The sequence below is a fragment of the Silene latifolia genome, chromosome 10 (assembly GCF_048544455.1).
Source record: "Silene latifolia isolate original U9 population chromosome 10, ASM4854445v1, whole genome shotgun sequence".
Classification (NCBI taxonomy): domain Eukaryota; kingdom Viridiplantae; phylum Streptophyta; class Magnoliopsida; order Caryophyllales; family Caryophyllaceae; genus Silene; species Silene latifolia.
Window position 1 is genome coordinate 16,056,053 of NC_133535.1, and position 16,839 is coordinate 16,072,891.

General features: G+C 37.7%; 2 protein-coding genes across 2 annotated transcripts; one reads left to right on the forward strand and one right to left on the reverse strand.

Annotated features, from left to right (window-relative positions):
* Positions 1 to 2,894: 2,894 nt before the first annotated feature.
* On the reverse strand, positions 2,895 to 6,782 carry LOC141607179 (ABC transporter G family member 1-like). Its single transcript, XM_074426541.1, has 8 exons — positions 6,611 to 6,782; positions 5,971 to 6,050; positions 5,030 to 5,494; positions 4,640 to 4,726; positions 4,355 to 4,468; positions 3,951 to 4,142; positions 3,728 to 3,814; positions 2,895 to 3,509 (listed from the first exon to the last, which is right to left on the reverse strand). Exons 1-8 carry the CDS (start codon positions 6,780 to 6,782, stop codon positions 2,895 to 2,897), a joined length of 1,812 nt encoding a protein of 603 aa, XP_074282642.1.
* Positions 6,783 to 9,326: 2,544 nt separating this feature from the next.
* On the forward strand, positions 9,327 to 11,615 carry LOC141607180 (glycerol-3-phosphate acyltransferase 7-like). The gene is made up of 3 exons (XM_074426542.1): positions 9,327 to 9,909; positions 10,476 to 10,493; positions 10,783 to 11,615. Exons 1-3 carry the CDS (start codon positions 9,327 to 9,329, stop codon positions 11,613 to 11,615), a joined length of 1,434 nt encoding a protein of 477 aa, XP_074282643.1.
* Positions 11,616 to 16,839: the final 5,224 nt, after the last annotated feature.

Consider the following 16,839-nt stretch of genomic DNA (forward strand, 5'->3'; position numbering starts at 1 on the left):
CCAGCACCGCCGACCACCCCTCCACAACCTCATCCTCGCACCGACCTTCCCTCCACAGGCCGACCCTCGTTGACCACCCTTCCTTGCTACCATCGCCGCGTCGACAACCCCCTTTCCGCACATACAACCTCCAGCAACCATACTCGGCGACACATGCCTGACACTAACACTCGCCGCCGCCCCTCCGACCATCCTAATCCGGCCAGACGACCCCACAACCACCCCTTCAACAACCCAATTACTCAATCGAACCCTAATTGTTGACAAAACAGCGCGGAGGAAGGGATGAAGGTGGTCGACGGTTTATGACGATTCTAACTCGAGATGTGTGGTCCATAGCGCAGGGTGGTCGTGGAGGTTGAGAGATAGGTGGTCGGGGCTGGGGGATGGGTGGTCGAGGATGGTGAGGACTTGGAGGGTTTTTGTTTATTTTTTATTTTATTTTTAATTTCTTTTATAAGAAGGGTAATAACGGAATAATAGTGTAAAATGTGTAGAATTAAGTAAAATAGTGTGCGGAATTTAACAATTACGTATTATCGATGGAACTTAATTTACGAGTTTTATTATTAAAAAGCGTTCTTGCTTAGAGATTGAATCAAAATAAGTTTTTTCATAGAATTTGTTACTTTGATTTTCAATTCAATTTAGTTAGTGAACTAGCAGATTGAATTAACTAGCTAGCTTCTTTATAATAAGAGGTATGAAAGGGGGTGTAGGTTAATTATTTGTAACTAGTATAGATCCCGCGCAATACAAGCGCGTTATAAATAGAGTTTTTATTTTCAGGAGTATTATTTATACATTTAAAATATATAGGTACCTTATTAATATTTATATTTTTCACTCCATTGTAGTTTGATATGAAACAAAAAAAATTGCAATGGAAAACTAATCAAAGAGAATTGTAAAGTTATGAAATGTGTATTTTTATGAAAATATTTTTATTTTACCATAAAACTAAGAATCATTTTATAAATTTTATCCAACTATTTTAATGATTTTTTTCCACACGAAACTAATAGTAAGAATGTGTCAAATTCTCTAAAGTTATAATTATTGCATTAACGAAAATTACCAAATTATATTTTATTGTTTAACGCCAATTTTATTTTATTAAACAAAATTATAATTTTGAATTTAAGCAAAAGATTATAGTTAATTATAAGATTATATTTTAATGAAAAAATAATAGTTTAATGAAAGAAAGTTTTACTTATTTCCTTAGTTAGATAAATGCATTTTGGAGGGTAAATTAAGAGAATTTTTATTCTCTTAGTAGTAGGGGAATTCTGAAAAAGGTACTAAATAAATAATCGAGCAATAGTAGATGTAGTTCTCTAGTTGATTGGTTGTAAGATCGAACCACTTCACAAATATGTTGTGCCAATTCTCTTTATTGTTTTATTTTTCATTTTGTTTATTTTATTTTGTGTAGTAATATATAAAACTTAAATTTAATTCATAAATTAAAGAAAAACGCTATATACATAATTCACTCCCCTTCTTAACTATATTTATCGGATCCATAGAATTTTCAAGCAGTCTATTAAGGGTAAATAGGGTTTTTCACATTTTTCTTATTCGGGAAATTTGCTGAGTAATATCTGCAAGGAAATAGAGGCTTTCTCCACCCATAATAATCTTCCAAGTCGTTTGACTTGTATAGTTTTCTTTTGATTCAATTGTTCTCCAATTATATTCATACTAGTTTTAAACCCGTACAATATTGCACGGGTATGTATTTAGGACGGTATGAATATTTTATTTTTACATTTTTATTGTAATTATCTAATAGTTCTATATCAGTGATCTACATGTTTAATGTAGATCAGTGATGTAACTGGAAAAGAACATTCTCGACGTTTGTTGAAGAGTAAATTTACTCGGTAGCCTATCATTGTCACCTACCATTTTCGATGTGCGCGGCTAGTAATTAAGTTGTCGAGTTTTTAACTGTAAGTAAATACTCCGTCATGATTTTTTTTTTCAAATATATCGTACTATCTAGTTTTAAAAAATTATGCTTGTAATTTATTCGCATTATATGTAATTCAATCCCATAATTAAATATAAATCCTTCTCGTAATTATGTAATTTTATTGTTATTCAATTTTTTTTGTAAAATTATGTAAATTTTATAATTTGTAATTAGTTTCATTTATTCCGATTTGTAATTCATACCGCTTATATGTCATTAATTTCATTTATTCGGAATGTATAAAATTATTTCATAGTATTTGTTCTAAGACGGAATTTGTCGCATGTTTGTATTGACGGAATTCTGAAAAAATAAATACTTTGCACACTAACGGGTCCCACCATAACATGAATTTTCCAAAAAAAAAAAGGTTGTATTAATGACGTGGCACGTCCTGGATTGAGTATTGTCTTCTGAATTAATAAATATAAGATTTTTTCATTCAAAAAAAAAATATTATCATATTTTTCTTTTTTATTATATTCACTTATTTACGATCAAAGTCACTAAATTCCGACCTCAAAAATCAAACTAGGAAGATAAACAAGGTAGCAATGGAGGGAGTTTTGATTTTCACAAACTTTATATTAAGTGTAATTCGTTAAAAAAAAATGGTACATAAAAAGTAGTACTCACTCCGTCCCGGTTAATTATTGATGTCCTTTAGTTTTGGCACAAAGATCAAAGAAAGAACATAGAATCAATTACTAAATGACAAATAGACCAAATTGAGTGTAAATGATCAAATTGACCATCAAATTCATTCTTAAATAGAAATGACAACAATTGACTAACACATCCAAAAATAAAATAGGACAACAAATAATAACGAGCGAGTTGGTACGATATTATTAACTGATTAACTCGTATCCAATATTAACTATATTAGCTAGACTAGTTGATATCTACCTGGTTACGAGTTAGTGCGACGTGAATTCTTCCGAAATTCAGCGACTTTAATTATAGCAAAGAAGATGACACGATATATCAACACCATGCCTAACAAGATGGCAAGATAAACCCATTTAGAAAAGTCTATTCTTATTTGCAACACATCCGTCAATACATCTTCACCCGTAATAATCTGGCGAGCTCCATTTTGGTAACGGTAAAAAACGAGACCTTCAAACTCATTACGGTAAAATCCTTGATTAGCATAAGTACCAAAGTCGATATAATGCAACGGATATTTCCAAATTGGTTTAGGAATGTCGTTAGGTAGACGTAGAAAGCCACTATTAAGCATCATAATGCCTAGGATTCCGGCACCAGTTATGATACCCATCAGGAAATCAGGGACGAGACTCGCAACGATCATCATTAGGCTCTCGACAACTGTAATTCCGGAGAAAAGAAGCAATGCGAAGTAGATGTAGTGATCGAATTCTCGTCTGAGGCCTGAGATGTAATAAGCCATTGCCCCGGGAATGACGGAGATGATGAACAAGTAGGGAAGGGATGATAATGTGTTGCTTATCACGAATGCGGCGACTCCGTAATGTCCGTTTAGTCTTTCCCGTCCAAATATCTGTCAGTTTATGTACAAGGTTAATTCATCGGACCTCGTTGCGTCTAGGGATGATAATGAATTCATGGATTTAATTAAATTGTTCCATTTTGCTTAATAATTGTTGTATTATACATATACTTGATATACCAGAGTTGGTTGGTATAAGTGGTAAGGGCTCTCAAAAACACGTGGTCAGGAGTTTGATTTCTGACTGTTGCTGACAAAAAAATGCTTACTTTCATGTCCTCCACGAATGAAGGGAATCCTCCAATTGACATGAAAGTCAAAAATCCTCCAACGAATGCTAGAAACGCGGCTCTTGCCTGTCAACAATAGTACAACAACAACATTACCATAGTGCCTTAAGGACTCACGCATATAGCAGATAATGTGAGTCGGATATACGTAGCCTCAGCACAAAGACGGTACGAGCAATGATTAAAGAGTGAAATGGATGACCTGAATGGAATCGTAAGAGGTGTCGAGATGATGGAAAATGGTGCCAAGGCATATCGAAACTCCAACATGAACAACTAGTCGAAGTTTATAATACCCTGGATCTCTATACATGTTAACAAATGACCTCCTTGTTAGTACTAGTGTTTGTGTCACAAACTTAGCTTGGCTTCCTCTCTCTAGCTCCTGCCCTTCCTACATTTGCACCATAACATCATGAAGATATTAGATTCATGATTTTCTACATGTTGGAATTGTAAGAAATTCTTGATAGAATTACGACCCCTTCTGGTCTAGACTAGGCGATATCTCTCTCTCGCTCTGCCAGCATTGAGTTTACATGAAACAGAACAAATTAATATAATAATGAACAAAGAAAGGCTTCTTCTAGGAATTCTATATCTCACATGGCAGTGCATCATGGACACTCGAGTTTGAACTTGCTGGTATACTTCCGATGACTTGTAAGACTCGGCAAGAAAGTTTATCGCCTTCTCAGTTTTCAGCTTCTCTTCAGTTCTCTGTTAAAATGACAAAATGATGTTAATATAGAACATACACAAGCCACCTTAGGTCTTAATTGTGGAGTAATTCATAAGAAATATATTTCAAGGTAAATATAAAACCGACTTTAACCCTTCAGCTTAAACTTTTGATTAAGATATCAGATATTAAGAGACGAAGGTGCTTACTAACTCAAAATCTTTATTGATTGTTGCAAGGTAATGATCTGATGGGTTTCTCATACTTGGACATGGAAAACCATTGGAGGCGAAGAACTGCGAGAATCAATCCAAGTTAGACATTGTAATCGATTCCATCATACCGATTATTGTAAGATGAAATACTGCTGTAAATACCAACATATAAAATATCGATTTAATACCACAAATACGATTATACATCCAGTTGTACCATAAGCATTGTACAACCAAGGTATAAGAATCTGAGCTTATATGTATTTTTTCCGAGCTAATTTAAAATTATTTAACATAAAGCTCAATACTTTATCACAAAGCTCAGATACTACACCGTGCAACATATATACAACTGGTTGTATAATCCATGAATTGATTTAATACCGTGATTGCATCCGGGGCAAGTCCGAAATAAACAAGCTTCCCAGAAGAGAGAAGGCAAAGATTATCAAAGAGGTCGAAAACATTGCCGCTAGGTTGATGGATCGAAGCAACAACCGTAGTTTGTTCCTCCCGAGCAAGCGCGACAAGATAGCTCATGACATGATAAGACGCAGCGCTATCAAGTCCGCTAGTAGGCTCATCAAGGAACAAAAGTCTCGGCCGTGTCAATATTTCCATGCAAATGCTCACTCTTCTTCTCTGTCCGCCGCTAATACCGGTTGTTGTTCGACCACCGATTGTTGTGTCGACGTAATCTTGTAAACCCATCATTTTTATGGCCATTTCGGCTCTATCCAACTTCTCTGCTTTTGGCATTGCGTCTGGAAGTTGAAGCAAGGCAGAGTAGTACACTGCTTCTTTTATGGTGAGTGTTGTCATTAATGAATCATCTTGTGTCACATAGGCCTATTCATTTGTAAGTAAACCAACAAATTCTTCAATTAGCGTCTAGCGATCACAATCCGTTTTAAGTTTAAGACGGATCAAATAATCACCCACTTAGATATGACAAACATTCTGTTATTCCCTAGGCATTTCACTTTTGTCTTATTTAATATATCCGTCTCAAGAGAGACGAGAACATGGTTCCAATATACAAGTAGTACACAAAAACTAAAACAAGCTAAGATTGTTGTACGCGTAAAATCATTATGTTTTATGTGAACTTGAAAAAATTGTTTGGTTCCACGCAGGAACTCCAATTCCGTATAATAAAGGTTAAATTAGTTAGTCTTAATTTAAACCAGCCATCTTAAACTTAAAACGTAATCATATTCATCGCATGCATTAAATGAATTACATTGCATGAAATTATTTTCTCTAAAGGTTAGGAATGTCTCAAATGAGATTTTGAGCAAGCTCATATTCCGTATATATCTTACCGAAGTCCCAAAAGCAAGAACTTGTTTCCGGCCGTTGATTAAGATGTCTCCTGTTCGTCTCATGTTCGAACCTAACCTCCCTGCATAATACAGAGTATTTGATATTGTGAAACAAAGATATAATTATGTTAACTCGACTTGACTTGGCTCGTTAAGCTCTTCGAAGCCTGAACTCGAGTCAAACTCACATGAGCTGCGTTTTTTGACCGAAGTGAGTTCAAGCTGCTCGTAAGTTGTTTTGTCCTATTAATACCCCTAATACGGAATTACGGAGTATATATAATTAAAGGGAAAGGGTGAAAGCGAACCTCAAATGTTTCGTTCAGTTATCCCATCTCAACCACTAAACTAAGACGTATAAGTCAAAAACAGCTAAATATTCCCTCTATCCCGATCAATTGTTATTATTTGGTTTTAGCACAAAGACCAAGGAAAGAGAAGGGGGACAATTATTAAATGACAAGTGAAACAAATTTAATGTGAATGGTCAAATTGTTTAACAAGTTCATTCTTAAAACAGGAAGGACAACAATTGACTAAGACACCAAAAAATGAAAAACGACAACAAATGACCAGAACAAAGGGAGTATTTTTTAACAAAAAAAAAAAAAAGAAAAAAAAGAAAAGAAAAAAAGGCAACCTGCCAAAGCATCCAGGAGAGTAGACTTGCCACTTCCAGAGGGAGCCATGACAGCGAGCACCTGACCCGACTCCGCATATCCTGAAATCCCTTCTAAGATGGCGGGTCGGGTGGCTGACGTACCCCTCCTACCACCGTGCACCTTCACCCACACATCCTTCCATGCCAACATTGCTTTTCCTAATTTGTCACCCGACTTATTTTCCTCACTGTAAGACGGTCTTACCTCTACGATAGATTCCATTTCCAATAATTCCTTAAGTACTACACTACTTATTTTACATGTCCTTTAATCCTTTATGGCTTTATACATGACCTTTAAGCTGGATCGTGGTAGGAGTTAGATACTTAGATTAAGTAGATTTTGTGTCGGGGTAAGGTACAGGGTCCGGCCTAACCGAATCTTAGGGAACCCATTTTTAATTGGTCCGTCTATTCTATATCAGGGTGTCATTTATTCAAAATTATCTACTGATAGCTGGAATTTGGAAGTTGATTGATTAATCATTGTCATCAAATATTCGACAACTCAAACTGTTTGAGTCAAACACATCGTCCACGATGCGAGCAGAAAAAAAAAAGTCGTTGCAAGTACATACTGTCTTCCAGGGGCGGAACCAGGAACGAAAGCTATCTAGGGCTAGATTTATAAACTATTGAAACTGATTCGTCAAAAAAAAAAAATTCAAACCGTTGGCAGATCTATGTATGGGTTTTCGGGTTCTTGAACACTTGAAAAGTGAGCTATTATTCTGTCCAATTTTTAGGATAAATAAAATAAAATTTATACTTTTTATGCAAAAATCGCCTTAACATTTTGATTAGAATCCCGAAAACAAAATTTTACGGATCCATTACTAACCGTGACATAATTTTCTATCGAGACAAATTGTAACTATTTTAATTAATTTTGCATGAGCAATACGATAAAAATCAAACATATTAAGATAAACAAAAATAAAGTATCTAAAAAGAAAATGTTTTATTTTAGTCCTATACATTTTTTTTCATCAATCAAATATATTTATTATGGTAACAATATAATAACACTCAATACTTACTCGATATAAGTATATACTCCCTCTGTCCCGGTCATTTGTTGTCCTTTTCCATTTTTGGGTGTCTCAGTCATTTGTTGTCCTTTCTATTTTAAGAATGAACTTAATAGAGTAATTTGATCATTCACACTCAATTTGTTCCACTCGTCATTTAGCTATTGGCTCCCTCCTCTTTCCTTGATCTTTGTGCCAAAACCAAAGAACAATAAATGACCGGGACGGAGGGAGTATTATACTATATATAATATTCAAGAAGAGATTATCTCATACTAAAAAACTAATATTGGAGTTTGTGAGGAATGGATATTAAAAAATAACTCTTTCCTTGGTCTTTGTGCCAAAACCAAAGAAGAACAAATGACCGAGACGGAGGGAGTATTATACTATATATAATATTCAAGAAGAGATTATCTCATACTAAAAAACTAATATTGGAGTTTGTGAGGAATGGATATTAAAAAATAAGGGGAGAAAAAATCATCTATGGGAATCGAACCCAGGCCTTCTAGCGGGTTGTACATATCAATTACCATCTGCGCCATTCTATAGTAATGCCTACTTAGTGCACTGCAATATATTTTTAATTCATCTAGGGCTATAGCCCTAGTAAAAGGAGGCTAAATCCGCCCCTGCTGTCTTCCAAATTATCACACCAAAAAGGGGCATTGTTTAACCCGTTTTCATCTTTTGTTGAAACGAAATGATAAACTCTAATGCTATTCTCATATAAATTTAGCATGATAGTTTTTCGTGTAGGGAGACCAACGAAGTAAGGGTTCGGTAGTACTGGTCCTTTTTTAGGTATGTCACAATTAAGGATGATAATCGTGTTAATCATTAAAACTGGCTGCCTTACACCCAAATCGAGGAGAGAAAGTTCATATGCGAAACAATAGTTCAATAGGTTTTGTCATACTTTTTAGTTATGTGACTTATACCCAAATAGAGGAGAGAAAGTTATATTACAATCCCTTGACGGAGTTTGATCCCAACATTGCCGTCTCTTTCAGGTTGTATATCTTGTAAGATACTTCCTCTTATCAAATACTCAACAGTGCTTGCTTAACACGATGCACGTCTAATTAACTCGATACACGCTATCCGTTTATCCAATTAAAATAAACACAAGAGAATAATAACCGTCTGAATTATAAAATTTAGCCAAATTATTCGATTAATATAAACAAGAGAATAATAGCCGTCTGAATTATAAAATTTAGCCAAATTATTCAATTAATTTAGCCATTCCATGAGCATTTAAAAAAAATATATAAGTGGAGATCTTGTATCCGAAATCATTTACTCCCTCCGTCCCGGTCATTTGTTGTCCTTTTCCATTTTTGGGTGTCTCAGTCATTTGTTGTCCTTTCTATTTTAAGAATGAACTTGATGAGTAATTTCATCATTCTCATTCAATTTGTTCCACTTGTCATTTAGTTATTGGTCATCTCCTCTTTCCTTGGTCTTTGTGCCAAAATCAAAGGACAACAATTGACCGGGACGGAGGGAGTATTTAATTAAACGACAAATTTTGTTGGATTGAATGGTTCAACAAAAACATTTATATAATTCACCTACATTTTCTTATATGTTTAGACTACATTTAGCAAATAAATAGCACAAAAACAATTCCCTAAGAAAATAAAGTTGAAAAAGAAATGACTGTTATGGAATCAAAACCAATAGAGTCTAATGTGGTAGAGCTGGAGGGGAGTTTGATAAGGGAACCCGACCCGTTTCCTTACTTAATGTTGGTTGCATTTGAGGCCTCGGGTCTAATACGGTTCGCCCTGCTTCTCCTAGTTTGGCCCATTGTGCGTTTCCTTGGCCTATTGGGTCTGAGAGATGCCGGGTTTAAGCTTGCCGTTTTCATTGCGGTTGTGGGGGTTCGGATATCCGATATTGAGTTTGTGGGTCGGGCCGTGTTGCCCAAGTTTTACATGGATCATATTGATATGGATGGGTGGAGGGTGTTTAGTGGATATGGTAAAAAGGTTGTGGCGAGTAAAACCCCAAGGGTTATGGTCGAGTGGTTTGCTAAGCATCATTTGGGGGCTGACCAGGTTATTGCCAGCGAGCTTGGTGTGAACCGGTTTGGCCGCGCAACCGGCTTGCTTACAAATGTCGATGTTGTTTTAAGTCAGGTTCAGACGTTGGTTTCTGAAAACGAGCTGGTATGTATTCCGTATCAATTTTGTTTTAAAACGCGATGTGCAAACTTATTTATTTCTTTGAACATCCGAATTCACTTCTTTTAAAAAAAAATGTATTCGTAAATTAATTAGATTAGAAAAGATTAATGACCCTATTGGCGAAAACCTGCTTTTGATGGAGAAAAAAAAATTCTACATCAGATGTACTACCTCATACTTAATGAGTTTTTGAGTTTTTTGTGTATTTTTTTTTTGAGTTCTATAAAGTTTATAAACTATATTTTAGTTTTATAACATCAAAAATCAAATTTTCTGAGCTTATATGTAATTTTGTTGAATTATAATGTAACTTTTTGAGATCAATGTTTAAGTAAATAAACTCAAAAACTTTATAATCAAACTCAATTTTTTTAAATTAAACTTCAAAAACTTCATCTTAATGCTAAAAAAAATACATATGATATAATCCACTTACTGCTTTTGATGTGTAATGAGCATTTTAGAAATTTGATTTTTCGAGGAATTATACTTCTTAGGTACAACAAAAACATTTAATCCTAACAAACTAAAAGTAATGATTACGGAGCCAAAGAAGTCTTATCTACTGGTTAAAATTGATGTATCGTGAGTCGTGATAATAAGTCACGGGTTGGAATCCCCCTTCCCTTGTGCGTAACTTATAGCCATCAATCATATTCACTCAATGTCGATTTAAATTGCATATAAATATAATATTTGGCCATTCATCTATTTAATTTAAAACCGGTTTTTTAAGGATAAATTTAACATTTCATTTTTGTAAAACTCCGTTTTAATTTAGCATAAAGTCATTTGAATAACTTGATAATACTCCTTTCTACTCGAACAATATTGTGATACAGATATACCTGTCTTAAATGAGAATTTGTGATATATAATTATTGAGTCTCATGTTTTAAATTGTAGGAGAAACTCCCAGAAGACCTCCAAAAACAACAAAGCCAAAAAAACCAACCACTTCCAGTCATTTTCCACGACGGCCGCCTTGTAATGTTCCCAAAACCCGCCATTGCACTCCTTATACTCGTGTGGTTCCCAATTGGTGTGATTATCGCAATCATCCGCTTTATAATTGCGCTCGCCTTGCCAATATGTGTCTTACCTTATGAAAATCTAATATATGGCATACTTACTAAAGTTAGGGGAGATCCCCCTAAGTCGTTGCTTAAATCCGACTCTTCTAGTGGTGTGTTACTCGTATGTAACCATCGAGCGTTCATGGACCCGGCCGTTATTGCTACCGTACTAGGAAGAAAGATCTCGGCGGTTACTTACTCACTTTCGCGAGTCACTGAAATCCTTGCCCCACTTCAAACTATTCGTCTAACTCGTGATCGTGACGTTGATGCAAAAAAGATAGAGGATGAATTGAAAAAGGGTGATACATTTATCTGTCCTGAGGGAACTACGTGTCGTGAACCATTTCTTTTAAGGTTTAGTGCTTTATTCACTGAGCTAACTGATCGAATAGTACCGGTAGCTTTAAACTACAAGCCTACCTTATTCCATCCAACTACGGCACGAGGTTGGAAAGGTTTTGATCCAATATTCTTTTTTATGAACCCTTTTTGCTATTATGAGGTGATATTTTTGGACCAGCTCTCGGTAGAGGATACTTGCTCTGGTGGTAAAAGTTCATATGACGTCGCGAATGATGTTCAACGGAAAATGGCAGCTACATTGGGGTTTGAGTGCACAAACTTGACCCGAAAGGATAAGTATATGTTCCTAAAGGGAAATGACGGAAGAGTGTAATTGTCGTAAATAATAAATTTACCGATTATTGATCGATCATATTTGCATATCATCCATTGTTCGTAAACATTAATTTTATTGAAAAGAAAATATTATAATAAAACAAATTATACTACGTAATTTTTACGACTTCTCTTACTTTTTTTTTTTTTTCTTTTTGGTGAAGAATTTTTCTTACTCAGTGAATGTGTACTTAATTGTTATTAGTTTTCTTATATAAAGAAAATGCATTTTGTGGGCAAAATTTTGAGATAACCGGCCTATTCTTTAAATATATAGCGGATTGAAGAATCAAGAGCCATAACACCTAAGAGGGGAAGGGGCGGTAAGTTAGGTGTCTAATTAAAATTTTTAAGCTTGTAATTAAGCCTCTTTGATAATAAACTTTAGACATAAGACTAAACTGCTATGACAATACTTTGAATAATTGAGGTGATGATACTTAGAACTATTGAGTTGTTAAAAGTATACGAATTCAGCTCAGTATATGTCACAATGAAGTTAACAGTTGAATCAAAATGTAAATTGTAAGACGGAAAGAGTATTAATGCAGCGGAAAGTAAAAGTTAATAAACAAACAAAAATCGATGTTTTTAAAAGTTGTTAAGCCCATACTGTGAGGCCTACGCCCAACGTTATTTTATTACTTTGTTTAAGAAATATACTCAAATAACTAATCCTCTTACAATAAGAAAACTCGTCAACCTACTCTAATTGCATTTGCTCAATGCAACTCTATTTCATGACTTTTGCTTAAGACAACTCTATCTTAAGATTTTTGCTTAGAACAACTCTATTCCAAGACTTCTAGCTTAAAGAAACTCTACTCTAAAACTTCTTTTGCTTAAGAACCTCAACCCTAAAACTTCATGTTCTATCTCGGTTTGTTACAAGAATCAAGAATCTCAATTTGTTCACACAACTGAACGTGTAATACTACGGATTTTCTTTGGTGACTACTCGACCGAGTAGAGCCTACTCGGCTGAGTAGTGCTGTTGTTATAGTCTGTTTTGGTTCTGCCGAGGAATACTCGGCCGAGTATAGTGAATACTCGACCGAGTAGAGGATACTCGGCCGAGTATACACTTTACTCGACCAAGTATCCGGTCTGGCGAAGCGTATTTTGACGGTTTGATTAAGGAATGTTTAGGGTTATTTTATATCCCGCGTCAGTTTCTAAAACCTCATTTTCAAACTTCATCATTTTACGTTTACCCTAATCACTCCCTAATCACTTCCTAACCATTCTCTAGCATCGTGGTGTGTGCAATCTTCGTGGTTCTTGTGTATAATTCCTCATTCTACTGTTGGTAAGTTCTATTTCTATGTTGTTTGTGTACTTTGGGGTTACTGTATACATATATGGAATTGGGAATATGGGGGGTTGTGCAATGTGTAATTGTGTTATGTGATCATTGTATAGGAGAAGACTTCGTAGAGGAGCCTTTCTGATTGTCCGAGTTTCGTGCTACTGTTGATTGCTAAGGTAGGGTTTCCCTACTCAGTTTACTGTTCATTGTTAAGACATGTTTGTTTGTAAATATTGTTATCTGCTGATCATCGAAGTATGAGCGTTTTGGTGACGGTGTTGGTGTGGAGATGTTGTGACGGTTGTGATGTTGGGTGATTGTGATTGTGGTGGAGTCACTTGCGGGAGTGGCTTCACACCCTAGTTCGCCCTCCGTGGAACCCGCCACGGGAGGGGATGGGAGGGGATGTGCACATTAAGGGACAGGGATTGTTAGTCGCTCGTTGATGAGCTGGACTAGGTGGGAGCGGCTGCGGTCACCCATTGGCGGCAAGGATAACCTGTTGCGATTGGTAATCTGGCAGGGCTACATACTTTGGTGTGTAGTCGGTTACTGTGTGAGATCGGGAGACTGGGGCTGGAGGATGATCAGCTGGTTACCTCGTTTGTTTGTCTTATATTGATTGAGTAATACTGACCCCGTTGTTGTTTGTGGAATCTGCGGTGATCCATTCGGAGATGGTGAGCAGGCTTGACAGGTATAGCTAGTGGTGAGCTTGGGGCAGTCATGAGAGCGTTGTCATCACCAGTCATAGCATCACCGCCCGAGTCTTAGTTTTGATTTCATTAGTTGTCAAACATTGGAGTTGTATTGTTGACTTAGTTTTTGGATTTTGGTTTGATGTAAACTTTAACCCTTTATGGCATTTAATAAATGTGCTCAGTTCAGACGCTTTTGATATGTACTAACCTCGGGTAACCGAGATGGTAACACACTTTCATGGTAGAGTGGTCCTGGTAAGGCACCTTGGTATGAGGGGGTGTTACAAAGTGGTATCAGAGCCGAAGATTCCGGCACCTAAACAAATGAATCTAATGAATTTAGGGAGTCTAAATAAAATGAACCCGGGGAGAGTTGTTTGGAGCTACCGCAAAGACTCGGGAGACGTCCCGGAGTCGCAATTTGGCCCTCATTAACTCGAGCCGGTCACATGGGGAAGTGTGATGAGAGTTGTGTTTTATATGTGCACGTTTGTGATGGTTTCTGTTGATGATAATTGATGGTTGGAAATGTATAAGTGGAATTTGTAGTTTGGTGAATAGTTGAGGGGACGGGTTTGTGAACTCTTGGTGTATCGGATTTAGCTTGTGCATGATTTGTATGATTATATGTTTATAACGTGGCATTCAGTTCCTGTTGATACGTGTTTGTTGGGGGAAATAGAAAGCATGATAGGGGACTTTTACTGTTTAAACCCGTCTACAGTATGGCTCGGCCGAGCAGGGCAGGTACTCGACCGAGTAGGGAGTACTCGGCCGAGTAACCAAGCACTGGACCGAGTGTTGTTTGGCAGTGAGTAGCAATGGCTACTGTATGTGCTAACTAGACCGAGTAAATATGTATACTCGACCGAGTATTATTTTTACTCGACCGAGTGTTGTTTCTGGGTTTTCGACGTTAGCTACTGGAGTCGAATACTCGACCGAGTATCTAGGATACTCGACCGAGTAGTCTTTACTCGACCGAGTATTGTAGTATACTCGGCCGAGTGTTCCTTTGGCGGAAGATTGTTACATTTTGAGTCGTAGGCTTTTGTGCTTACGTTTCTTTATCTCTTATCAACTCAAAATGCCGCCCAAAAGAACCCCGCACAGATCCAAGCTTCTGAGATGACTCTTGATGAAGTTGCTCGCATGATTGAGCAACAAGAGGCTCTCCTTGAAGATCTCAAAAATGTGGGAAAGGGCAATGAGAAGTCGATGGATGCTACTCAGCTCAGCATCATCATTGCTCGCTTCAACCCTCCCACATATGAAGGGGTAGGTGAACCAAAGATGCTCGAGAAGTGGCACCGTGAGATTGAAGCTCTCATGGAAATGGTTAAGTGCCCCGAGGACATGATCGTTGAACAGGTAGTATACTATCTGAGAGGTGAAGCTGCTGTTTGGTGGCAAAATGTCAAGGAGGATGCTAGAGCTTATTACCAGGCTGAGGGTCTGGGAGCTATTCCTTGGTCCGGGTTGAAGAGCACTATGAGAGAGCAGTTTGTGCCGGAGCATATCCGACACAAGATGAGATCCGAGTTTGATTCCTTCACCATGACTGAGGAGATGACAGTCACTGACTACTATCATCAGTTTATGGAGCTATCTTGATATGTTGATGACATGCAGCTAGGACCGAGGGGTTTAGCTCTCCGTTTTGAGAGGGGGTTTATCTGCCAAGATCGTGAGTCGTATGCCAGCTGGGGTGGCTACTAACCTCAAGGAAGTGTACCTGAGAGCGGGCCAAGCTTAGAGAATGGTGGATCTCTCAAGAGAGATTGATGAGAGGACTGCTGCTGAAAAGAGGAAAGCTGACAGTGGAAGCAACAGTCAGTCGGCCAACAAGAAAGGGAACTTCAATCATGCAAAGGCTTTTTCTGGGGGAGCTGGTTTCTCGGGGGGATCTCGTGGCTGGGGAAAGAATGGAGGTCGGAGTGTGAGTGACAAATCTAACCTTATATGCTTCAACTGTGGTGGTGTAGGCCACAGGAGACGGGAATGCACGAGTTACAGGCCCGACACTGGTTCAGGAGCTCGGCAAGGGAATTTCTCTCAGGGGCCAACTCAGAGCTTTGCTAGTAACCGACCGGGAGGATCATGGGGCAACAGAGGTGGACAAGGCTACCAGGGCAGTTATAACCGCAGTGGTGGTGGGTCATATCAACGTCAGAACAACAGCACCACCCAGGATTCAGCAGCCAAGCCAAGTACCTCCAATGCTTCAGTTCAGGGTGGAGGACAGAAAAACAGTGGGAAGCTTTTCATGATGGACAAACAGGAAGCACAGGATGATGCTCATGTAGTTACTGGTACCTTTCTTGTTCATAATGTACCATCCTTTGTTTTGTTTGATTCAGGGGCTACACACTCTTTTGTGTCTAAGGGTCATGCCATGTCTATGGGTTTGGGTAAGTTTGAGGTTGTAAAAGATGATGTGTTCATACCTTCAGGGGAGTCGGTGTCGTGTCTTAAGTTGTATAGGGGTGTGTCCATGGTGGTTGGAGGGGTAGATTTACCGATAGATCTGTTAGAGTTTCCTATGGATGGGTTTGAGGTGATTGTCGGGATGGATTGGCTGGGTAAGTATGATGCCAGGATAGATTGTCGGCAGAAGAGAGTGTCTTTAAAGGGCCCTAAGGGTGTTAGGGTGTCTTATAGAGGGTTTGTGGTAAAACCTAAGTGTAAGTTCAAAGCTGTGATGACGTTAAAGTCATGTTTGAGGAAGAAGTGCCCCTTGATTCTCTGTCATGTGAGGGATCATCGAGTAGAGCCGCCGACAGCTTCTGAGATATCTGTGGTGAGAGAGTTCGAGGATGTCTTTCCTGAGGAGATACCTAGTTTGCCTCCCAAGAGGGATGTTGATTTCAGCGTGGAGCTTAAACCGGGAACAGGTCCGATATCCAAAGCACCTTACCGTATGGCACCTAAAGAGTTAGCAGAGTTGAAAAAGCAGATACATGAGTTGCTAAGCAAGGGTTATATCAGGCTTAGTGTGTCACCGTGGGGAGCCCCAGTTCTTTTTGTAAAGAAGAAAGATGGGAGTATGAGACTGTGCATTGATTATCGAGAGCTAAATCGTGTCACAGTGAAGAACAAGTATCCTTTGCCTAGGATTGATGACTTGTTTGATCAGCTAAGTGGAGCAGGTGTGTTTTCCAAGATTGATCTGAGGTCGGGCTATCACCAGCTGAGGATAGCAGATGAGGACA